General features: G+C 37.6%; 2 protein-coding genes and 1 long non-coding RNA gene across 3 annotated transcripts; 2 read left to right on the top strand and 1 right to left on the bottom strand.

Annotated features, from left to right (window-relative positions):
- Positions 1 to 1,725: 1,725 nt before the first annotated feature.
- On the top strand, positions 1,726 to 2,692 carry LOC119071488. Its single transcript, XM_037176340.1, has 2 exons — positions 1,726 to 1,986; positions 2,048 to 2,692. Exons 1-2 carry the CDS (start codon positions 1,748 to 1,750, stop codon positions 2,682 to 2,684), a joined length of 876 nt encoding a protein of 291 aa, XP_037032235.1. The 5' UTR covers positions 1,726 to 1,747; the 3' UTR covers positions 2,685 to 2,692.
- Positions 2,693 to 5,236: 2,544 nt separating this feature from the next.
- LOC119071482 lies at positions 5,237 to 15,223 on the top strand. Its single transcript, XM_037176333.1, has 4 exons — positions 5,237 to 5,631; positions 6,393 to 6,861; positions 6,926 to 7,099; positions 13,673 to 15,223. The coding sequence occupies exons 2-4, from the start codon at positions 6,424 to 6,426 to the stop codon at positions 14,729 to 14,731; spliced, it is 1,671 nt and encodes a 556-aa protein (XP_037032228.1). The 5' UTR covers positions 5,237 to 5,631; positions 6,393 to 6,423; the 3' UTR covers positions 14,732 to 15,223.
- On the bottom strand, positions 5,303 to 26,448 carry LOC119071491. The gene is made up of 3 exons (XR_005086670.1): positions 26,316 to 26,448; positions 7,177 to 7,184; positions 5,303 to 5,336 (listed from the first exon to the last, which is right to left on the bottom strand). It is a non-coding gene; the product is annotated as an uncharacterized LOC119071491 (long non-coding RNA).
- Between the last annotated feature and the right edge of the window lie 141 nt (positions 26,449 to 26,589).

Raw genomic sequence — 26,589 nt, 5'->3', positions numbered from 1 at the left:
CAAATTAGACCTGAATGGTCAATAATCAGTAGTGATCTCGTATTACTCAACGTGTTGCGTGATTAAAATGAGTTCCATCAATAGAGGAAAATTGTATAAAGACTTATTTTGTGCTTATTCAAAAGCATATTCCGAAACAAAATCGAAACAATCGATTCAGGACAATGTGAACAACATTTGGTCAAACATCAAAAACGATTCAAATGTTGCTAGTCTAATTGAGGCTAGAATTTCTGAACTAAATAAAATTAAGGCAAGAAAGCAGGTTAGTCTTCATACACTTTGGCTTCGTGCCAGTGAAAAAGGAAATGGTTTTAGTGTTAAAGCACCTGAAGAATCGACAAATCGATCAAGTCCCGTTGTCGAAAATGAAGAAATAGTACATCCAACGACTTCTCAAAAAACAGCCGCCTCGAATGTTATTGAAGAAGAAGGTGCACCATCAAACAAAGAAACACAAATCGATGTAACCGACCAGGTACAGAGCGTTAAAGCCAACCCAACTCCAGCTCAATGCAGCATAAAAAGTGAGATTGTGGTGTTACTATCAGATGTTAAAGCATTGAAAATGCGTCGAGATTGTGGACTGTTGACCGAAAATATGGAAAGTGAACTGAAATTAAAGACAAAGAATTTAGAAGCATTAAGGAAACGACTAAAAAAGAAAGAGCGTGATATGATTCGACACCGGAAACGACGCCTTAGAAAAAAGGCTTCGCTTGAAAATGCATGCGAAAATAATCCAGATCTAAAGAAGAAATTGAGCATTCGAGGCAAAGTGGGCCATGACTTGGCCATGCATGGGTCTGCAGCGCACGAGAGGCGTCGAGACGATTCCATAAGAACAGTAAAAACCCTTGATGATCTAGTAACAAAACTGCGCGAAGATTATGGTTATAATTTGTCACGGAGTGCAACGTATTTGAGACTATTGCCTAAGAGAGCTAATTCAACCGAAGGAAAGCGTCATGTCAACTCTGTTCCAGTGAAGCTAATCCGACCTGATAACGACTTGCATAAAGATCATATGGACGGAAGGTTTGCCAAAACAACAATCAGTCATATTGACAGTATGGCTTCGTTATTAGGGCCGAATGAAGTGACATACATTAGCCAGGATGACAAAGCTAAGGTTGCAATAGGCCTACCAGCGGCATCCAAACAAGCGCCATTGCTAATGCACATGGAGTACAGGTATTTATCAGATCAGTTAATTTGTTATAGAAGTTCATAGCAATAAGTTATCTCAAAAATAATTTGTAGAGTCAAGCTTCCCGATCACGACTTTGTGATAGCGAAAGGACACAAACTGACTCCATCGGTTTATGGATTTTGTCAAATTAAGGCAAACGGTTGTGGCGATGCGTCAGCGATAAGCTATTCAGGTCCAACGTTTGTGGCTATAAGGTAATGCTTACTCTAGAAACTGCATATGAGCCTACAACGATTTTTGTGCAGGTCATCCAAGCACTCTTCGTCTACAGCTTTTTCGCACGCACGGGATTTGGAACAGATCTACGAAAAGTCTGAATTCAGCGAATTTACACATACGACGATCGGTGGAAAACTGAAACCAAAACCGGTTCTTGTTTGTATTGTGGATGGTAAATATTGATTTTCGACAGTTTTTTTTTATATAAATGCTATAAAATGTGTTGAAACAGGTGGGCCAGACGAAAATCCGCGCTACGAAAAGGTTATTAGCATGGCAGTTCATCATTTCGTGCAACTAGACTTAGATGCCATCATGATCGCGTGCAATGCACCAGGACGTAGTGCCTTCAACCGGATTGAACGGCGTATGGCGCCGTTAAGCAGAGCATTGACAGGCCTGATACTTCCGCACGATCACTATGGCACTCACCTAAACAGTCAGGGACAAACTGTTGATATAGAATTGGAGAAGCAGAATTTCTCATACGCCGGCAAGGCTCTAGCAGAAGTCTGGTCAGATACACTTATTGATGGACATTTGACTGTAGCTGAGTGAGTATCTGACAGGAAACGAGATTTTCTGAAACCTTATTGTTTGCTACTTAACTTCCAGATATATAAAGCCTGAACAATCTGATATCGATCAGGCATCGATCATCTCGAAGGACGAAAAGTGGTGCAGCCGACATGTGCATCAGTCTCAGTATTTGCTTCAAATACTCAAATGTTCTGACAATCGTTGCTGTAAACCAAGGCGTAGTTCTCTGTTTCGATTTCTGCCCAAGGACGGCTTGCCACCACCGTCGCCTATAATACAGTCAAACGAAGGATTGAAACACGCCAACATCAACGATATTGAAAACTATGCGTCATTATTCGTGACGCTGGCACTACAAAAGATTGGGCATTCACATGCCATTTATGACACCTATTGTCCTTCGGTGCAATCAAAATTCGATTCACGAACATGCTCGTGCAATCAATATTTCAGTTCCGTTGTCTCGATGAAACGACATTTGAAAGACAATTTTATTTGTAAAAAAAACATAAAGATCGTTAAGCCTGTGAAAATTCTCGGAACACGAGGGAATGAGTCGTTAGTTGTAGTCCGCTATAATGTTGAAGAAGATGTCGAGTGGCTTCCGAGTGTGGAGGTAGACGGTGAATTTTTAGATAAAGACGAACAACCTTCGAGTAGTATAATTTATGACAATGAAACAAGATTAAAACCAATTTGGAGAACTGTTTAATAAAGTTTTTGTACACAAAAACAGTGCGCACGCTTTTGTTTCTCCCCCCCTCCCCCCGCGCACGTTTTCGCACGCTTTTCGCTAACCCCCCCTCCCCCCTAAGGTGAGTGCGCAATTTGTGAATGGCCCCTTATGCTAAAAACAAACGATAAACGGATTTACATTGTCCAATGCTGCCGTGTTAAAGGCAGAACTCCGTACCGCATTGCATTTGTGCTTTTATTGGGCTTTCCGTTCCACTTAACTATTAAACATTAATTTGCACTCGTTTTTGTGAGTGTGTGCGTTTTTGACATGTCATAATTTTTCCAATTGCTAAACAATCTAGTCAAAACCTGACTGAATTTTCATATTTACCGCTGATGATGCTAGTAACTAGCCTATTTTAGGTAATTTCTTAAAGAATTTTTGGGAATTTTAGAGAATTTCGAGAATTTTCGGGAATTTCGAGAATTTTCGGGAATTTTAGAGAATTTTCGGGAATTTCGAGAATTTCATTGCAAGTAAAATATGCCTTCGCTCAACAATTCGTTGATTTTAATTTCCGATTTAAGTATAATGATAACAATTCTAGAATAAGCAACTAAAAAAGATATCGACATTAGGAAGTGAAAAAAATTAAAATAGATTTTCGGACTTTGTTCCACAGTTTTCTTTGCCTGTGCTTCTTCGAAGACACCTTTAAACCACTCAGAGGCGTATTACCCTATGGGAAATTCGGCACCGTGCCCATGGCGCTGGAAAAAATAGGCGCTGAGCTCGGTCACTGAATGGACAATTATTGTCTGAAGAGAAATTGTAATCTATCATAAAAACTTCTTCGAAGTTTGTCTGGCTGGTGAAAGGTGATCAAAAACCGAAAACTGGCACTTTTCTTACAAAAATGTCTCCAGTTACACGAGCCGTACAGGGTCGTGTGAGGTGTCATTAGAAAGGTAATCACACGTACTATTGAGCCAAATAGGGACTTATTGTGTTTAAAATTCATCGAGACTGAAATATGTGCAGTTGAAGTTTTCAACCGAAGACTTACACTGTTCTTACTGAAATTTCTCGAGGTACACAAAACGTACATGGTCGTGTAGGGTGTCATTTGACAGGTAATTTAATGTGCTTTTCGGCCAAATAGGGTCTTATGAAGTTGGGATGCATCTATGATGAAATATGTACACCTAAGCATTTCAACTATTTCATCGTAGATGCATCCAAACCACATAAGACCCTATTTGGCCCAAAATCACATTAAATTACCTGTCAAATGACACCCTAAACGACCATGTACGTTTTTGTGTACCTCGAGAAATTTTAGTAAGAACAGTGTAAGTCTTCGGTTGAAAACTTCAACTGCACATATTTCAGTGTCGATGAATTTTAAACACAATAAGTCCCTTTTCGGCTCATGATTACCTTTCTAATGACACCCCACACGACTTTTTGTAAGAAAAGTGCAAGTTTCCGGTTTTTGATCACCTTTCACCAGCCAGACAAACTTCGAAGAATTTTTTTGAAAGTGGTTTTGGCTTCTGGGGTCGAATACCTTTCTAGGCACATATAAAAAAGTCGACTGAAAAATGCGTTCGATTTTGGTAGGCTGTTTTTCAAAAAAATCCCTCTTAGCGTAAAAACCAATGCAGGATAAATCACCCAGGTACGGTCTAATGTCACCTCGAAGGAAATAACGATTTTCAAAACGGATTTTAACGCTTATTTTTATCTTGACAAAAATAATGAGTGCGTTCAGTATAAATCGATAGATTTTGAAGAATCTGCCATAACTAGTATGTACATTCATTGGTAAAAAATACGAACTGTGAACTAAAATTTTTACTTTTACCTCATACACGTCAGTTCTATTGAGGTTCTGAAATAATAGGTCAAAACAACTCTGAGTTGATCACGAAGGCGGTGACACCCAATGAAAGTAGATGAGTAGGTATGGCCAGTCCTTACAAGTCGGAGCACATACGGATTTGCATGGCGCCACCTCAAACGAACTCATTTCTAGTGGAAATTTGCACTAGAAATGAGTTCGTTTGAGGTGGCGCCATGCAAATCCGTATGTGCTCCGGCTAGAACAAATTTAAACGTTTGGCCATACCTATCTATTTACTTTCATTGGTGACACCAATATCGGAAAATCGAAAAATCTTAAAAATAGCTCTTTGTCCCTTGAAATATGTAAAGCCACACCATAGTGGTAGACTACCACACTTTGAAGAACAATAAAATCGAAACGGAGCGAGTTTCTAGTGTTTTAACAATTTTTAAGAATTTCGGGAATTTTCAAGAATTTTCGAAAATTTTAGAGAATTTTTGGGAATTTCGAGAATTTTCGGGAATTTTTAGAATTTTCGGGAATTTCAAGAATTTTCGGGAATTTAATTCCTAAAATAGGCTAGCAGCTAGTTACATCATGTGACAATATACAAGATACAATATGTAGTTACGAAACGTACAAGTAAAAATTGAATACCTCAAAGTGGTATCCTTGGACGTCTATGGCAACGAATTCGACATATTTTCTAAACCCATAAAGTGTACGCATACCCGCAAAAATTTGACATTACAAATAGGTTCCTCATAAATAAATGCCGCGGAACTTTGTTTTGATTATTGAGAAAAGCATAGAATAAATTTGGTTGGTAAAAATGTCTCGATGTTTTTTTGAAATTCATTCAAGTTAATGCAAATGTGTAAATCGATCCCGAACCATCATCGATTTGTTTACCAAGATATTTTCAGAAACAAAAATATTTCTGAAAAAAAATTTCCGCCATATTGCAATTCACTGTCTTGACTTATTGCCCGTGATGTGATTACATTTGTGAATATGAAATTTGCGTTTGGTTGGGATTGTGAACTTCAATGATTCTTTCTGATCAGTGATAAATGTTCGGAATTTGAAAGTTGGGAGTACAGGCGGCTCTTAATAAACTACTTCTGCTTGGTGAGTACTAAGATGTTTCGGAGTGCTGCGTAATATTTCGGTGCTGCTCATGAATTTTGGCTCGGGTCTATGGAAGGTGTATTGTTTGTCGATTGAACAAAAACTAGATCTGTAACATTTAAATCATAGAACATTTTAATTAACGTTTACTATGTGCTGATGATTTGAATATAATTATGAACACTCAGAGGTCATGGTTTCAATTCGTTTCACTTGTAAGTGATAAAGAAGTAACAATGAAATTAAGTAATAAAAATTAATGGATTTGCAATTCATTGCTATAATAGAAAATTTCTCCATTTAGTCCAATGCGACACAGTACGTTTAGTTCAAGGAAAGTGTGTCTCTCTGACTATAAATCACGAGGGGGAAACTAGAAAAGTCATGGCATACAGTCCAGAAAAGTTACTATTCAAAAACACGTACAGTCAAAGGCATTGGCTCAGCTTGACTCTCAGTTCCATACAAAGTCACAAAGACATTGGTTAGCGTCTTTCTAAGTAATTTTTCCATCGGTAAATCACAAAACTTTCAAACTCAAAGTATCTCAAGGAAATATTTTCTTATGCAAATGTAGACGAATGTCAGAGTAAATCGATAGCCTAAGTCTTGATTTCCACGAACATACGAAAAAAGCACTCAGTTTTATCTCCGTTTACACTTTAGATAATAGAAAGAGTAATGGTTTAGCTAGTCGGAGGCAAAATGTGTTTTTTTTTGTAAGTAGAAATCAAGCCGAATGCATTTTCTTTCACTTTCAGATTCTCTTTGATTGAAAACTGAAAAGCAGTAATGGCAAATGAAACGAATTGCCATAACATGGTATCAAATCTGCCATTGCTGTTCGCAGGCGGCTATCCGACATCATTGGAAAAAATCACAGAATCACAACTCGAAAAATTCATTCCGTTTATGGTTCAATGTTCACTAGGCAACATTCAGATTCACAATAATGCAGAATATAGTGAGCCAGAATGGTGGCCCGAAACTGTGCCGTTTTCGATACCTCTGCAGAGACCGACATATGAGACCGAATGGCATGACAAGCTCAAGTCGATCGTTATAATTTGTTACAAATTCCATGCGAGTATATTTCTACTCCGGTTTTGCCAGCAACTAGCCACATATCAGCCGGAGTCTTTGCGTTTCATAAATAATTACAACAACACGACTTCTCTATTCGAACGGTCGAGTAACAAGCTCTTGGTGACATTTAGGAATGAAAATATGGTAGGCTTATCTATCCATCGCGTAATCTGACGAAAACAGTGGTAATTACATGCATCCATTACAGTTGTACGATCAAACTTCAGTTAACAGAACGAGCAAAATTACCCTGCTGTCCTCGAGGAAAAACAACTCGCAAAGCAAAATCATTGAAGAAACAGTTGATACAGTGGAAACTGTTTTCGAAATCTATCTCTGTGATAATTGTGAGGCTGAACTGTATTCCAAGGATGCATATGATGTAAGTAACTCAAATATTGACAATTAGAGCTTCTTTTTTTCACATACAAGCACGCTGAAAAATCTTCCTAGACGAACACTATTACCTCGACACTTGACAACAGTGTGGGATTTACTACCTCGGTTCAATCTACACTATGAAATCATAAATCGTTTTTGACAAGCTGAATGCGAAAATAGGTTTCTTTTAGCGAGTGAGGCCGGAGTGACGAACTTTTTATCGTTGCATGTTTTATCGAAGTGTCGTTGTGTGGACAATCGTCGTGTTCGCTTGATTGTCGCCGCATTACCGGTCTAACGGTCCACATTACGGGTCTCGTAAGTTCGTACACAATGGCATTGATTGTCACTTTATAATAGCACTCTACCATTACACCCGTTTTTGCATTCAAACGTTACTACGGAATAGCATATCCGCTCAAAATCAAAATCAAAAGAAATTGCCGTTTGTCGTTGGTATTCCGCTGAAGTCCTCTGAAAATTCAAAATTTGAAGAGTCAGCCACAAATCAAACGCATCGTCGTAAATGAGTGATTCCACGGCAGAGTAAATTCACCCAGGCAGGAGCACTTGATTTGACTAGGGACCTGAATTATCTAGTTGTCTTTGTGTTTTGCGAATTAAATTTTTCAATTTATGTCAGTGTTAATTTGAGTTCATTTTCATACAGTGTATTAAGTCTCTTATTTGACGTTTCAAAAATGAACTGATCCTGCCGTGGTGATTCACGATCAAAGTGCGTTGAAATAACCATTACGTATCTCCTTTGGCTTACATTTTTCTGTCATTTTCGTCCCTTGGGCTTACATTTTTCAATTCAATTTGTTCATCCACTGATTCAACCAAAAATCAAATTCTGAAGCGCACTCACGGTGTGAATTTGTAGTTCTTGGGATCTAATCATCCTTTCATTGCGAAAGTCTTCTATAGATCTGTTCAGTTTGCGAAACCGAAAATATAAACATTTTTCGGTTACTAAAACTATAATTGTTTTCTCAAAAATTGTTTTCAAAAACTTTGCAAAGTTCACTGTCTTTAGTTTGCACATAAACAGTGGCCAAAATTTTGATCCTATTTAGGATCGGTAGTCTTAGTAGCCTATTGAATGCGTCATTCATTGTGAAAAGAATAATTGTGTTTGAGTCGGAAGTTATTGAAATTTGAAAATCAGTTATACGAAATTCGAAGCAGACATTATGCGGTAAACGTGCAAGAACGATTTTAATAGTCTCTGAATTATGAAAATTAGCTAATGATGCGGTAATAAGCTAAATAAGGCAAGTGATATAAATCCTGCTCCACGATAGACGAAGTTTCCTGCAGGAACGTTAGATATAGGTAACGTCAGATTTTTTGCCCACAGATGCCGAACACTAACTAACCGCACTAACCCTAACACTAAATCGTGACAATTAAGGCAAATGCCAAAATAATTAAATTTGGGCTCGATGGATTTTGATCGAACAAAATGCCAGTGTGAGCGCATGATCTCAGGACTCCGACAAGGCAGTTAGTTTTTCAATGGGACCAATATCTCCTGAGAGATAAGACTTCGAAAAAGGTAAAATTTGACACATTGATCGCGTCATGACTTTAAAGTATGTTCGCTCGGCATATCGATCATCTTCAAGGCCGTTTAAAAAGCCATCCTCGATAAGAAATGCCATCCACGTTAAAAAATCTCATACAAATGAATGAATGAACTAAACATTTTACGAAACTTAAGTGAGGTTACTTGTGAAAGTACCGTATCTTGAAGTAGATCTATATTAGTCCGATTTAAAAACTAATTTGCCGGGGTCCTGAGATCACGCGCTAGACCCTGACATTTTGTTTGATCAGAATCCGTCTAGACAAAATTTAATTATTTTTGAATTCTACTTTATCGTTTGACATTTGCCTTTATTCCCTTGACTGAAAGTCAGGGTCTTATGAAAGAAAATACCCTTAAATGTCCGTAACGCTAAGTTCACTTTGATATTTTGAAAATGTTCTACATTGGCAAAAAACGTTAAATACAGAAAACGTCCGTACACTTGTGGACTCGATAACTCGAGTAATTCTTTACCGATTTGCAAAATTTTGGTTTTAATCGACGGAGAATGAAAATCATGAGGTTAAGTTCGTAGATGGGCAATATTGGGATAATGAGATGGGAGTAATTCTCAAAAGAATTTTATTCCTTGTTACCGCGATAACTTCCCTAATTCTTATCAGATTTTCTAATTTTTTGTGTTATTCGACGAAGATTGAAATTCTTGAGGTTGAGTTTGCAGATGGATAATGTTAGAACAACAAGATGGGAGAAATTCTACACAGACGCTTTTCCTTGTGGACTCGATAGCTCGAGATGGGCAATATTGGAGTAATGAGATGGGAATAATTCTCAAGAGATTGTTTTACTTGTTACCGCGATAACTTCCATAATTCTTATCCGATTTTCAAAGATTTTGTCTTAATCGACGAAGATTGAAAATCTTGAGGCTGAGTTTGCAGATGGATAATGTTCGAACAACGAGATGGGAGAAATTCTACACAGACGCTTTCTCTTGTTACCGCGCGATAACTTGAGTAATTTTTACCCGATTTTCAAATTTTTTGTTTTAATTGACAGAGAATGATATTGGAGTAGTGAGTTTCGAGTAATTGTAAACATAACTTGTTTACCACGACATTTTTGCAACGGATTTCCAGAAAAATTTCTTATTTGACGAGTAGTGAAATTCTGGATTTCTGGTCTAACAATTAAGAAGTACTTCCCAAAAGAGAAACCGATAAGAAACCGAGAAACCGATAGCTCGAGTAATTCTCAGAGGCTTCAAAAATCAATTTCGACCAGTAGCGTAATTCATGTGGTTAAACTCGAACATTGGAATTTAATTGGACTAGTAATCTGGGATATACGACAATTTTTGCGTGAAATCCGTCTTCTTAAAAGAATTTTTTTCGTTCCTAAAATGTTTGAACGAGTGTGAACTTTGTGGCCAGAGCGAAGCGATGGCCGTAATTCACACGAGTTATATTTTTTCAAGAGGTAGGCAGGAAATACGCCAAATTATACTCAGACGCTTTTCCTTGTTATCGTGATAACTTAAGTAATTTTTACCCGATTTTAAGTTCGTAGATGGATAATATTGGAGTAGTGAGGTTGGAGTATAATTGTAAACACAACTTGTTACCGCGACATTTTTGCAACGGATTTCCAGAAAAAAAATTATTCGACGAGTAAGTGAATCTGGATTTCTGGTCGAACAATCTAGAAGTCTAGAACAATCTTGCTTGCTTGATAACACGATAACTCGAGTAATTCTCAGAGGCTTCGAAAATCGCAGATTTGAAAATATTAAGTGTTTTCGACCAGTATCGTAATTCATGTGGTTAAATTCGAACATTGGACTTTATTGGACTGGTAATCTGCGATATACGACAATTTTTGCGTGAAATCGCGTTCTTAAAAGAAATTTTTCGTTCCTAAAGTGTTTGCACGAGTGTGAATTTTGCCAGAGCCGTAATTCACATGAGTTTTTTTTAAGAGGTAAGCAAGAAATGCGCCACCTGTTCAGCGCTTTTAGTAGACTATATAGGAGACTCAACTTAGGAGTAAGACATCGCTCGCTGGACCTTCAACTCATAGCTCTTTTTGTTTCTTCAGGAAATTAAATAAATATGAGTAAAATGAAGCATGTGATGACTGCTGTTTTCTGAATAAAAGAGACATCACCTTTTCATGTGACTTTAATTTTGTGATCTCAAAAACACAACCTCATTTAAAAATGGTTAGAAAACTAAGGCTGGAATTATAGAAAAAAAAATAGCCAGTCAAGGGACCTGACCCACCCAAGAGGTGGGGCCTAGTTGTTAATGTCGGCGGTAATGGGCGAAAAATCTGACGTTACCTATTTTATGCAACAAATCAATTTATTTCTGCCAAATTAATTTCGACATCAAATAGATGCATTCCATCATCAGTGGCTGAAAACATTAATTTCATGAGGACCTGATCATAATACATCGTATAGCAACACACATACCACGAATGTTTATATAATAAATTCAGAAACGAATTAAAAAGCGTGTTCGTCATTTGTGACTCCAATGCTAAACTAAAATGCATAATTTCACAACTTAGCAAACTAATCACCGGTCAACTTACTTACTAAAAACTTAAACATTGGAGGTCACAAACATTAAAAATCTTTAAATTAATCAACGAAAGAAGACTGTCACAACAGACATTCAAGTAGATTGAGTGTAACTAACTATAATAATAAAAAACACAAATTCGTGTAACAATGCAACAGCATACAGTGCAAATTTCATCAGAATTTCCACGGCAGAGTAAAATAAACCAGGCAGTAGCGGTTCATTTTCGAAACGTCAAATAAGGGACCTAATACACTGTATGAAAATGAACTCAAATGAACACTGACGTAAATTAAAAAAATTTGTTCGCAAAAAATATTGTACATGGACTTCTAGATTATTCAGGTCCCTTGTCAAATCAGCCCTCCTGCCTGGTTAACTTTACTCTGTCGTGGAATTTCAGATAATGTTATTGTACGTCGACAGCAAGAATATACAATCAGTCTGTTTGTTAAGACAATCCGGTGTCTTTTTTATCACAATCATTTCTAGAATCTCTCTCTTCTTTTGATTACTTTCTCGACAGACAATTTTAACCTCTTCCCATAGCGGTGTGTGACCAGTGCAAATCGCATGATCACATAATGCGCTATGTTCATTGTTACTGATGTCTATGTTATATTTATGCTGACCAGTTCTAGACTTCAAATACTGTAAAGTCTGGCCAACATACTTACATCCGCAACTACATGGAATAGAATAAACAACATGTGACTGTTTCATCTTCGGTGTCGGATCTTTCAACTTACTGAAAACTGAATTCTTTAGTGTGTTGTCACCATTAATAATAAGCATGACGTCATTCTTGCATATGTTCTTCAGCTTTTCAAACAACCCTTTGACATAAGGCACTGCAACTATAGAAAGTTTTTCTTTCGTCAGCGCTTTTTCATCCTTGTCAAACTTCTCTTTGGTTACTTTCATTTAACTATCAACTAATCCAATCGGGTAAAGATTTGTTCCTCTTAAAAAATCCGAATTTTTACTGTGCAATTCAGGTTAGGAAAGGAAGAAAACCTGTTGCGTCAAAAGTATAACGGTGTTGCGTGATTGTATATTCTTGCCGTCGACGTACAATAACATTATCTGAAATTCTGATGAAATTTGCACTGTTTGCTGTTGCATTGTTACACGAATTTGTGTTTTTTATGATTATAGTTAGTTACACTCAATCTAGTTGAATGTCTGTTGTGACAGACTTCTTTCGTTGATTAATTTAAAGATTTTTATCAAGTTGTTTGTCAACTATCATCTTGTTAGTCATTTATCGAGTAGGTAGTTTTTAACTCTCTTTACAACCACATCTTACGCCAGCAAAATGCCTGCTATCAAATGAGCACATTTTGATTAAGAAGTGTAAGAAATTTTAATAAAAAAGTTAGATTTTTGCAGGCAATATAAGATGAATTATCTCAACTAATTTCTGAAGATTTTTTAAAATACATGGAATTAAATGAATCAAAGAGAATATTGTACAAATTTTACGAGTGTGAAGTTTGCGGCCAGAGTGAAGCGAGGGCCGTAATTCACACGAGTCGTGATATTTTATTCATGAGTGAAGGTTTTGTGAATGGGAGATTATATTCGATTATATACCAATAAATTTCTTTTTTTACAAATATTTGAAATCCCTTTACCATTATAGAGTCGAAATTGATACCAATTTACCGAAAATATTGGTAAACAGAGTTATTTTTAACGATCAACCAAAAACTAATAAAGTCCATTTATTACCATGTGAAGGTATATTAAGTACTGGGGGACCTCTTTTTTTGTACAAAAGTGTAAGAGAAGAGAACATCTATCGCACTTTTTTATTTTGTGAAAAATTCCTCATTCCACATTCGCAAAACATACTTCGCATCTACTCTGATGTAACAAAAAGGCAATCAAACAGAATAATAGACAGCTCATACGAGTGGGAAGTTTACACATGTAATCTACACGAGTCATATTTTATTTATGATTTACGGTCAAAATCACCATGGTTTCCAAAGAATCTTTTTTGTCAAATTTTACTATCATTTGCGTGGAGTCATTAATATAGTAAATATATGTATTAAATTTGACAAGTTTTTTTTGAATACACCTGAAAAATAAACTGGAACCAGTGATGCTTCTGAAGCTTAACAATAAAAAATGAAAATGCAATGAAATTGATCAAAAATACATTTAGGAAAGTGTCAGTCAAGGGACCTGACCCGCCCAAAAGGTGGGACCTAGTATTTGCTTCGACACATAAAAAATTATATGCATCTGTGTCCAAACGTTTATTTTGACGATTTGGACACAGATGCATAATATTTATTACAATAGAAACACAGTGCCTCTGAATATTTTCTGTGTTCATGCTAGAAGCAGTGCTGTGGGTGTATGTAAGACACGATGATATTAACGTTTGCTACAACATTTGTTTTATCCATTTTTTCAGGAACACGAAAAAACATGTCAAGAAGATGACGATGTAATATTTTGTGGCGAAGAGTTTCTTGCCAGCCCAATGGACAAGCAATTAAAAGAGCAAACATACTTTTTGCAAAATTTTTCGTTAATTAATCCGAAGCTACCTTCAACGAATCAGTTAAAAACGCCGATTAAAAAAAACATTGAACAATCATCAACCAGTGGAAAACGACGGAAGCCCCGATGTAGTCAAATAGTATTAAGTAGTAATATACCTTTTTCGTCACCAGCCGGTCAACAACTGCTAAAGTTGTCCAAATCACACCTGGCTCATAGTTACGTTCAAGAAAAATTAGAGCGTAACGAACGATATTGCTGTGCCCCGCCAATAGCCGACGATAGCCTAAGTAGTTTTATCAAACCAATCAAATACAACCGCATACCGGTAACGTATCGCCGTCCACAAGAGCAGACGTACAGATGGTATAAATTTCCAAGGCGAAAACATTGTCAAAGTTGGTATCGACAAGCGTTCCTAAATCTAAATGTCGATGAACTCAAAATGTGCAGACCTGTGACGGTAAAACTGAAAAAACTAACTAAGAACGATATTGACGTTCTGAATTCGGAAAGTCGGTATAAAGAGATGGCGATGAAGAACTATGACATGGCAAGGATTGCTTCTATCGATCAGTCAACTATTGTCGATGTGATAGACTTGTGCTCCGATGACGACAGCGGCGAAGAGTATTCGAGTCAAAACGCTCATAGACAATACGATAACAGTAATGTTTCACAGACCGCCATAACACCAGCCACGACAATTTCACCTTCATCATTCATTGAACCATTGCAAACGCCATTTGATATGTACACCGAAACTAGTACACAATCAACCATGTGTATGTTCAATTCAGATAGAAACTGCCAGTACCAGCATCACGAGTCTCATCAGAGCTTTCTCAACGGAGCACAGGGATCCATTGAACCGCAGATGGATAAATTGAGGGGATTGACGGACATCTCAATCCGAACGATACCTTCTGCAGCCAATCAAGCTCACATATCAATCGACTTAACGTTGTAAAGACGAAATCAAATTTTTCATTGAATGAAATACATAATTTAACATGAACAACGTTGCAGAATATTGAATTGTGTATGATGTGTTAAGCTCTCACCGTCAAAAGACTAACTCTCTTAGGAAATCTTGTGTACACAAAGTATTTGCTAAAGTGCTCATATGATCGCAGCACTAAAATATGATTTCCTTCGGTTTTTTTTTTTGGTTACCATTCGATACACTTCGGTATACCAAGCAATTTAAATTAATATATTTATTGAATGTAACTTTATTAAGAGTACCGTTACATTTATCTAATTTACATTATGTGTTTAGGAACTGTAAGCGGAGAAATAGAAACATTTATAATTCAACAATTCAACAATTATGTACATAAATACATCATTCGAAAATGGATTATAAATTTCGTCTGATAACTTCTTCAATATGCAAGGAATGTTCCCATTACACACAGGATTGAACATACTCGATGTGAAGAAAATTGAAATTTTTGTTACACTGTAAATACAATGACATTAAAATGATAATTTATATTTAAAACAAAGAAGAAAATTCATTTTCTGTATACGTGAGAGTGTATTGGTGAGGTGTCATATGAATCGGTCGAGCGGGAAAGTAAACGGTCGAGCGGGAAAGTAACGGTTGGGAAGGAAAGCACCAACACACTCTCACTATTACAGAAAAATATCTTTCAAAATACCCCAATACACACGCGGTGTGTATTTCACTCGGGCTTCGCCCTCGTATCCATACACACCTTGTGTGTATTGGGGTATGTTGAAATATACTATTCTTGACTGGCATCAGGAGATGTCCATAAAAGATTTTCAGGCTGGATCCCCTCTTGTTCATTTGCGTCTTAAAATTATAAAGCCTCTCTCCTAAAAGAGACGACCCTTTTTAGTCCAGACGCTTGTGTCACGAAAAGTGGCTCTGTGGGATTCGAGGTTTTAAGATTTTTTGTGAATGGATTCTGATAGAGTATCAAAAGTTTTAGAACTAAATTTTATTCTTGAGATGAACCGGTATTACCGGTAAAATTACCGTTTACCGTTAGTGTAAAACTAAGAATCGCTATAACTCGAAATAGAAGCAGGGCTGCCACGGTATGAAATCCTTCCTAATTTAGGAATTTAGGGGTTTTTTAGACGAATTTTAGGAGGATTTTAGGAGGCTATTAGTTAGGCTAAATTCAAATCAAAATATGATTCGTAAAAGCCATAAACAAAATTTTGTGTATTTAAACGTTTAAAATAGGAACAAGTACAAAACTACTTTTTCTTTGACATCAAAGAATCTTTTTGCTTCTGCAACTCACTTATTCTTAACTTTGACTCAGAAACTTTTCCAATACCGACGGTAAGTAGCATCTGAGCCTTAATCAATTTTGTTTTATCGATTTTTCCTTTCGAATTAATTACATCTGTCAATGCCTTATTACTATCTTCAATCAAAGCTTCAGCAATTTGGAATTTGCTGTTTTCAGCTGAAATGCTCGTATCTACATTTGCAACCTTTTCTGCATAGCCTTTACGAACTTGTTCCGAACGACGTTTTTCTATGTCGACTCTTTTTTGCTTTAGTGACATTGACTCGGTTTCTTTCTGCACGTCCAAGAACGCAAAATATTTTTTTCGCGCAATCGAACACAAGTCAAGCAGTCGGCGGTTGATGCCAACATCAATTGGAGAACCACACAATGTTATATAGTTCTTCACAGCGCGAATAGCCACGATTGTTTGTTCGTCAAGGTCTGGACGTCCTTCTAATACGTGCTTATTTACACTGAAACCTCTTTCTGGCTCAGCGTTTCCGTGAGTAAGAGAAAGACAAGCCTTGACTAGTTTGACTAGATCGGTAAATTTCGGTTCCCCTGACAATGACTGAATTTCACCAACTTTGGTCCAAAAAGAATATGTCGACAGTTCATTCCAATTTTCGTCTAGGTTCTCTGTTTGGTACATGCGGAATTGATGGCCGATTGTGTCAATATAGCTGGAGCAAGAAAAGGACTAATAATAGTGAATGGTATTTTTACCAAAAGAATCATGATTTGTACCTGTCTAAGTTAGAGGTAGAAAATTTCGTATGCTTCAACACCGTAAACATTTTCTCAGCAACTCGACGAAACGCAGGAACAGCATCGTTTTTGAAGCGGTTGGTACGATGAATATATTGCAAATCTGCTAAAATGTCAGAATCGTGGGGAAGATTCTGTTGCAGGTACTTTGTAACTGTTTGGTAGAAGGTCTTGAATTCCGCTTTCACACTATCCAGGTTTTTGTTCGCTTCGATCAATCCAATTTGATATGATGCTTTGTGTCCAAATTCGATATCGTGCAATGATATTAGATTATTCTTATCGCCAACGTCCACATTCCCCAACACCTTTGCGTCTTGCCGAGCACCATCTTTACCAACCAATGCAGATTTCTTGATGAAATTATTCATCAGCTTGAAAAAGAGGTCACCGATCGCTGGATACAGGACATGTATCAGTGGTTTCGACGATTGGAACAAAATTAGAAACTCTTCTAGCAGTTCAGCAGCATAGAATAGTCGCTACGAATAGTGTACCTGTTTTGGACGATTGATTTTAGGCAATTTCGCGGATTGTAGGCCGAACGAAGTGAGGCTTACAAGCGGAAGTGCCTTAAATCAACCGTCCCAAACAGGTGCACATGTGAGTTTTCATGCAGAGGGCCGGAAACCCGAGAAAATTCGAAAAATTGCCCTCATTTTCGGCCCCGAAGCATGAAAACTCATGTATACATTGTATAGAACGCTTGTAGTAGATGTAAGTGCTCTTCGTATCGACTGGTATTTTGCAGTGGTTTCAACCTTTGAGGTAAAATTTTCTTGTTTCGGAAGAAACGTCAAAAAGTAATCTTTCAAGTTTTCCCATTGAGATATTATTCTTTGCAAAACTGGTCTTAACGATAACCAGCGCGATGACACATGCTTCAAAATCCCTTGACTTTCAATCTCGGTTACGAGTTCAGACAATTTGTAGTCTTCACGCCGTGCGCTACTGTGTTTAAAGAAATACCACACATCATACGCAAATCCATCGATGTCGAAACTTAATGTCTTCAATGCCGCCGAAAAACTGTTATGAACTTTATGCAAGTTACACGTTCCAATGTCGACAACCGTCTTGTCGTGATCTTCTTTAAGCTGACTCTGCAAGAGTCTATGAAACGATAAATTCAAATTGGGCCCATCGGTTTTGACTTGTAACAAGAAATTGATATCCCATGGTAGCGAACGTCCAAAATGAAAGAAATGATTCTTCAAATCGATTGCTTTGCAATGGCCGAGAAATAAAGATCCGCAGTACCGATCAACTATGTTGCCAAAACGTTTGGATTCGTACTGAACATACCCGTCGTATTGCTTTTTGACTTGCGACGTTGTGGTTTCATCAAATTTGTAGGAAATGGTCTTCCTTTGAAATCCATCAACATATCTTCCATGACCCATGGATATATTCCAAATTGAACCAAATATTTGCATTTGGTTTTCGACATCTTAAAGTTGGCTGTGATGGTGGAGTCTGGGAACATTTTCGAAAATAATTCGTTGTTTCCCTGGTTGCTGGCGCAGGAAAACCCCGAATGAATACATTTTAGTGCTCAAATAATTTCGGCTGAAAGGATTTTCTCTTCATCAGAAAGAAATTGACGACCTAAATTTAGGAAATTTATAGATAGAAAAAGCTTCAGTCGCTAACAGAAATAAAATGTTTACCCTTTGACATTTCCAATTCGCCATTTGTACCAACACGAAACGTGCTTTGAGAATTTTTACCAGCCAGAGTGTTCGAGCATTGTACATGCTTTTTCGATTTTTCGTGAGATTTCACTTGACACAAGCCAGAGTTATCAATTCTGAATGAAAAATCACAGATTTTGCATGAAGCCATTGTTGGATCCGGACCTTTTTTCAACCATTTGTAGTCTTTCTGCCAGTCGGTCGAGTAGGAGGTCTTATATTTTCCCATTCTACCTTCAAAATTTACAAATAGGAATGTCAACTCCAACCTGTTGAACAAGCTGCTTTCAGATCTGGTTTCAGCACAAACGACCATTTGCAGGTGATGAGAACGCTTATTGAGAAGTGTCGTGAATACAACATCGACATAGTCTTGCTATTCATAGACTTCGAAAAAGCTTTCGATTCAGTGGAAACATGGTCGATATTGGACGCATTAGACGAATGTAGAGTAGACTCAAGGTACTCCAACACAATTCGATATGTGTACAAAAATGCTACTTCATGTATAAAACTTCATAAGAGCACGGAGAAATTCAGAATCGGCCGAGGTGTAAGGCAGGGTGACACTATTTCACCGAAATTATTCACGGCGATTCTGCAGAGTATTTTTAGGAAGTTAAACTGGAGTAAAATGGGAATAAAGATAAATGGAGAGTACCTGAGCAATCTCCGCTTCGCTGATGACATTGTACCGATAGCAGTGAATCTAGGTCAGGCTCAGCTTATGCTACAACAGTTAAGTGAAGAGGCAAGCAAAGTTGGCCTCAAGATGAACTTATCGAAAACAAAAGTCATGACCAACATCGGGGACGATAGAGAAATCAAAATTTGTGACACGGCCTTTTAACGAGTCGACAGCTATGTATATCTAGGACATAAACTGAAGTTAGGTCTGGACAACCAAATTGCAGAAATAAGACGTAGGATTGGTCTTGCATGGGCAGCGTTCGGAAAACTCAGACTAATTCTCAAAAGCAAAATGAATAATAGTCTAAAACGCAAAGTTTTCGACACTTGTGTCCTTCCAGTGCTCACTTATGGAGCGGAAACGTTAACTTTAACGAAAGCATCCGAAGATAAATTGAGAGTGACACAAAGAGCCATGGAACGGAGTATGCTTGGAATAACACTCAGAGACAGAATGACGAATCAATGGATTCGACAACAAACCAGGGTCGTTGATGTCATGGAAAGAATAGCATCTCTGAAATGGAGCTGGGCGGGACATATTGCAAGAAGGACAGACGAACGTTGGACCAAAAAGATCATGAACTGGCGACCATATAAAAGACGAGCTATAGGTAGACCACCAGAGAGATGGACAAACGGAATTAAGAATATTGCAGGTACAAACTGGCGGCAAATGGCAATGGATCGTACGAAATGGAAAGAAGTTGGAGAGGCCTACATCCAGCAGTGGATAGAAACAGGCTGAAAAAGAAGAAGAAGAGACTTTGTAAGTATTATTTTCACCGATTTATATTGATTTTACAAAAATCCAAAATGGCGGCCGACGACCATTTTGTTAGGAGGTGGAAAGTAGTACGGCTGCTTTACATTCGTTAGTACCTTTCAAACAAAAAAAAATCATGAAATTCGGTCAAAGTTTACTCGAGATATTAATAAAACGAGCCATCAGAACAGTCGGAGCGTTTGCTGCGACTGAGCCCCGTACAAACCCGTATATCTATTGCGTACGTGACCCTAGTGCGTCTGTCACCCTACTTTGACCGTAAGCCTATGCGCCGGTTAAAGTAGTTAAAGTAAAATTATTATGTAATGTGTACATCTTAGAAATTGCGCATAGCGCAATTACGAAGCCCCGTACGACGTTCCTTTCAAATAAAACAAAAATTTCAAATAGCCCTAAAATTTTAATTTATTGAGTATAAATACACATAGGGCCTCGTATCGGCCTCAGTCCGAGGATCCAATTTTTTTTTCAACTACATTCTATTCGGCCTTTGATTACCTTCCAAATGAAACAAAAAATACGAAAAATGGATGAAATTTGCTCGAGTTATATGTAAAATACACATAGGGCCCTAGTAGCGGCCTTAGTCCAAGGACCCAAATTTAATTTTTTTTTTCAACAACATTCTATTCGGTGTTCGATTATCTTTCAAATGAAACAAAAATTACGAAAAACGGATGAAATTTACTCGAGTTGTATGTAAAATACGCATAGGGCCCTAGTAGCGGCCTTAGTCCGAGGACCCAAATTTAATTTTTTTTCAACAACATTCTATTCGGCCTTTGATTACCTTCCAAATGAAACAAAAATTACGAAAAACGGATGAAATTTGCTCGAGTTATATGTAAAATACACATAGGGCCCTAGTAGCGGCCTTAGTCCGAGGACCCAAATTTAATTTTTTTTCAACAACATTCTATTCGGCCTTTGATTACCTTCCAAATGAACCAAAAATTACGAAAAACGGATGAAATTTGCTCGAGTTATATGTAAAATACACATAGGGCCCTAGTAGCGGCCTTTGTCCAAGGACCCAAATTTAATTTTTTTTTCAACAACATTCTATTCGGTGTTCGATTATCTTTCAAATGAAAAAAAAATTACGAAAAACGGATGAAATTTACTTGAGTTCTATGTAAAATATACGTAGGGCCCTAGTAGCTTTTCACTTCTAAGGCCCTAACTCACGGTCCACTCACCCGATTTTAAAAAACTTTTTTTTCCTGGATTGGTATTGACAATACCTATCATTTGCCGTGTCATTTACATTCCATCGTTTATTTTGCCATAAATATCACCAAAAGACCTTAAATCACTTAGTTGGCCCTAACTCACGAAGGGCCGACCCGAATATGCCCATCTTCGAACTTAGCCTCACTATTTTGACTATCTTTCAGGGAATTTTTTTTTTTTGAAATCGGATTTGATTTACTCAAGATATCGACGTGACGGACAGACGGACAGACGGACAGACGGACAGATGGACAGACGGACAGACGGACAGACGGACAGACGGACAGACGGACAGACGGACAGACGGCCCAAATTTTTATTGCGGATTCGTCATCTATAAACATAGGCAAACACTTTGCCCTTACCGTCTGCTTCGAATTCCATCAATTACACACGGCATCGTAATCCTATAAGCCCCTTCGTACTTCGTACGGGGCTAAAAACACCACCTTCCTTCATTGTACGGCCGAGTAGCCGGATATGAGCTCACTCCAAGGGACCTAGCTCACGCTCCGGTCAACCTAATTTCATAAACTTTTTTTCCCTGATTGGTACGGTCAATGCCTATCTAATAAAGCAAAATCCATCAAAATCCGTTCAAATTTGGCCAACCTACAATCAAAAACGGCTTGCCGCCCTGTACCTAGTTCACACCAAGGGATCTAACTCACGAGTCGGTCATCCAATTTTCATAAACTTTTTTTTGTCGATAGGTATTGTAAATACCTTTCATTTGATGTATCACTTACCAGTGTAGCCTTTAAATGGCCAGAGAAATCTTTGGAAAACGTTAAAGCACTTATGGGGCCCCAACTCGGGAGGGGTCGACCCAAAATCGCCCATCTTCGAACTTAGCCTCACAATTTTCAACTACCTTTCAGGGGAAAAAAAATTTTTGAAATAGGATTTGATTTACTCAAGATATCGACGTGACAGACGGACAGACGGACAGACAAAATTTTTATTGCGAATTCGTCATCTATGACCATATCCTATAAGCCCCTTCGTACTTCGTACGGGGCTAAAAACCGCTAACTTTGAAGCCATTTTTGGCCGGTGTCGAACGATCGGATTTTGTGTAAGTAGGCTCATTCGACAGGTACAGGTCTCAACTACAGCAAAAAAAAGTTCCGAAAGTGATAAAAAATATTTGCCCGAGATATTGAGCAAAAAGTGCGGTTAATACACAATCGGATTTTTCTTGCACCAAATTACTCTGTTTCCTTTCGATTTTCGAGACGTTTAAATTTGAAATGAGCCGGAAAATTACAGAAAATTGTAGTACTAACGTTAATACATCCGAAACTTAATTTGTATCTCAATCTTTATTTATTCAAAGCGAAAAAAAAAGACTGCTCGCATACGGCGCAGTCAGTAAAAAAACGATCTTTTCAATCAACAAATATTACAATAAATAAAAATCATCCGCTCTATTACTTCCTAAAGTTCCAAGAATACATGCCGCATTGCCTCTTTGTATAGCAATAGAAATTTTCTGCAACAGATAATCTTTGGAACGTGGCTCCCCTGATGCTCTCTTCATCAACGATCCCAACTTGTCAATAAATTTCTTTGTTTCTGGACCCATGCAACCTAATGATTCAAAGGCAAGGGGGGTAAATAAATACTTTTCTTTAAGACGTATATAATGATTATGCTTACATCTCTCCGCTTTATCTGCTTATTTATAGACCCTGCTTTCTTAGAGGATTCACTGATGTATGAAGGAGCCAAAGTATCCGAAACAATGCATAAAAACTTTTCTATATGGGACAGACGCGTCAAAAATGTTAAAAATTGGTCAAAACTTACGAAGTTTGAACTATTTTTTGCCGTTTTCTCAATTTTAGCGAAAAAAATAATTAAATTAAACGGAGAACTTCAGGGAGCATTATAATTTGATCGATTCTACTCATTTAATTCATTTTTAAATAATTGTAGTTTTCGAAGAAATCATTTCGAAAACATTACAGTATAAAAGCTTAGACACGGGCATTTGAACGGATTACCCGTAGGTATACCGCGAGTAAACAGCTCTAATGCGTAATGTGTAAGCTTTTATACTGTTATGTTTTCGAAATGATTTCTTGAAAAACTACAATTATTTAAAAATGAATACAATCGATCAAATTATAATGCTTCGACCTTAGATACATCAACAGCAGCAATTAAAAAAATATATTTATCTGGAGACTCAATTTCGATAAAAAATTCAGAAATTTTCAGAGAAATCGTATTTTTTTCATTTTTTTCTTAGTGAAAATAATAAATTCAGATCACTACTTCCGTTCATTCGCTGACTGGAACTGGTATGACAGGAAAGTTCAGTCGCATTATAAAAATGAAAAACTTTTCTAGAAGCACGAAATAGTTATTGTGAGCACCGAGAAGTATAAATAAAGAATAAAGTACTTTGCACCGAGATTCATACAACGTTTTTCGCAACAAGTTACGAAAAGTTACGATGTGTATGCAACAGAGGCATCTAAAGTACGCAATTTTCGACATTATGATGCTGAGTTGCATAAAGAAATTTGTAATTGGCTTAGATGCCTTGGAGATCCAGAATAAACTCCAGAAACATTTTTCGACAATATTGTACCGTTCATTTTCCATTGTGGAGAAAGTAGATGGTATATTTTCATAAAAACGCCAGCGTTAGCTAGATTATAGAATTTTGATCCGTCTGAGTACCAGATGAGATCTACATTGGCGGGAATTACGGTGTTGCTAGACCAGTCTTCTCTAGATGAAATAACATCGCTTCAAATTTGTTCTCGTAACAAAAAGTTGGAGTGGTAGAGTCAAACGGGAGTTCGAGGTATGGTGACTCTGCCACCATTGTTTTCCAGAATGCTGCGTGATCAAAATTGGTCTCGTGGAGGAGAGATGAGTGTTGCACGGTAAGACGTTAACTTGGAATGAGTCAAATCCTGACATTTTTCTAAATGTTAAATGACATTTCTTCCAAGTGAGGGTCGTATCTTGAGTAAATCTCAACGGATTTTCAAAAACTTTTTTTTATTCGATGAAGTACCGAAATCTTCAGTTCGAAAATAGGTGGAACCATCTGGGAGTAGTTCTCAGAAGAAGCCGTTTCTACTCTTTGTTAAAATAAGAAATATAGTCATTCACAACCGATTTAAAAAAAACAAGGCATCAGAACAGTCGGAGCGTTTGCTGCGACTTAGCCCCGTACGACCCGTAATCCTATTTCGTCCGTAACCATAATACGTCCGTAGCCGTAATACGCCCGGAACCCTAATGCGTCTACAACCCTCTAATGCGTCTGTTACCAAAATGCAAGTCAAGTTGGGCATGGTCAAATTTACTGAAAGTGTTCATTTTTAAAATTGCGCATAGCGCAATGACGAAAGCCCGTACGAAGTACCTCTCAAATAAAACCAACAATTTACGATATTATTTTAGAAACCCAACATTTTTTGCCAACTTTCTATTGGGTATTCAATTATCTCTCAAATGAAAAAAAAACTAGCAAAATCGGATGAGATTTACTCGATTTATGTGCAAAAAACACTTAGGGCCGAGTAGCGGCCTTAGTCCAAGGGCCCAAATTTGAAACTTTTTTCGCCACGTTCTTTTCGGTATTCAATTACCTTCCATAAAAAACTAAATCTAGCAAAATCGGATGAGATTTACTCGATTTATGTTCAAAAAACACTTAGGGCCGAGTAGCGGCCTTAGTCCAAGGGCCCAAATTTGAAACTTTTTCATCACACGAACTACGAAATAGTCATTTGTGTACCTGTTTTGGACGATTGATTTTAGGCAATTTCGCGGATTGTAGGCCGAACGAAGTGAGGCTTACAAGCGAAAGTGCCTTAAATCAACCGTCCCAAACAGGTGCACATGTGAGTTTTCATGCAGAGGGCCGGAAACCCGAGAAAATTCGAAAAATTGCCCTCATTTTCGGCCCCGAAGCATGAAAATTGTAATTTTCGGTTCCCAAACGGGAAGCGAAAGTAAAAAAATGCAAGTTATATATCGAAATCGGTTAATACATAATACGAAAGTCTATGTACATAATGCGAAAGTCGATGTACATAATGCGAAAGTCAAATCTTGTCAAGATGTTTACTTTGATCAATATTGAACAAACCGTGCGCCAGTGCTCTGATTAATGTGAATATACAAAGTTGATGACGAATAATTCAAAGGATATTGTTGTTGTTTTTACGTCTGATTGTTGTGATGGTTGATAATATTAATATTTTCTTATACCAGGGGGCTGCCGCCCCCTGGACCCCCGCAAATGTCAGCATAGTTTGGTTTAATTCATCATACGATAGCGCATTTCTTCGAGTTTGTGTGCCTCAATTACAATTTTCGTAGTTCTCGTGATAAAAAGTTATGTGGATCACACGGGACGACGTAAAGAAATTCAACCTGTGCGATTGCGGCCCTTTCCTTCGGCGCGGGCAGCAACTCTCGCACACGGTTGAATTTCTTTACTTTCGTCCCTTGTGATCCAAATAACTATTTTCGCCACGTTCTTTTCGGTATTCATTTACTGTCATTTACTTTCGCATCCTCGTTTGAGGGTCGAAAGTACTTTCGCTCCTCTGTTGGGAGGCGAAAGTATTTTCGCACCTCTTATGATGTCGTGGCTAACTGAGAGTTGAATTTTTATACTTTCGCATCTCATTTGGGAGCGAAAATTACAACTTTTGTAGTTGATGTAATGAAATAGTTATTTGGATCACAAGGGACGAAAGTAAAGAAATTCAACCGCGCCGAAGGCAAGGGCCGCAATCGCACAGGTTGAATTTCTTTACGTCGTCCCGTGTGATCCACATAACTTTTTATCACGAGAACTACGAAAATTGTAATTGAGGCACATAAACTCGAAGAAATGCGTTATCGTTTGATGAACTAAACCAAAATATGCTGACATTTGCGGGGGTGCAGGGGGCGCCCCCCCCCTGGTATAAGAAAATATTAATATTATCAACCATCACAACAATCAGACGTAAAAACAACAACAATATCCTTTGAATTATTCGTCATCAACTTTGTATGTTAACATTAATCAGAGCACTGGCGCACGGTTTGTTCAATATTGATCAAAGTAAACATCTTGACAAGATTTGACTTTTGCATTATGTACATAGACTTTCGTATTATGTATTAACCGATTTCGATACATAACTTGCATTTTTTTACTTTCGCTTCCCGTTTGGGAACCGAAAATTACAATTTTCGTAGTTCGTGTGATGAAATAGTTATTTTCATGCTTCGGGGCCGAAAATGAGGGCAATTTTTCGAATTTTCTCGGGTTTCCGGCCCTCTGCATGAAAACTCACATGTGCACCTGTTTGGGACGGTTGATTTAAGGCACTTTCGCTTGTAAGCCTCA

The sequence above is a fragment of the Bradysia coprophila genome (assembly GCF_014529535.1).
Source record: "Bradysia coprophila strain Holo2 chromosome IV unlocalized genomic scaffold, BU_Bcop_v1 contig_5, whole genome shotgun sequence".
In the NCBI taxonomy this organism is placed as follows: Eukaryota; Metazoa; Arthropoda; class Insecta; order Diptera; family Sciaridae; genus Bradysia; species Bradysia coprophila.
The sequence above is the reverse complement of the archived record's forward strand: the minus strand, read 5'-3'. Positions and strand labels throughout refer to the sequence as shown.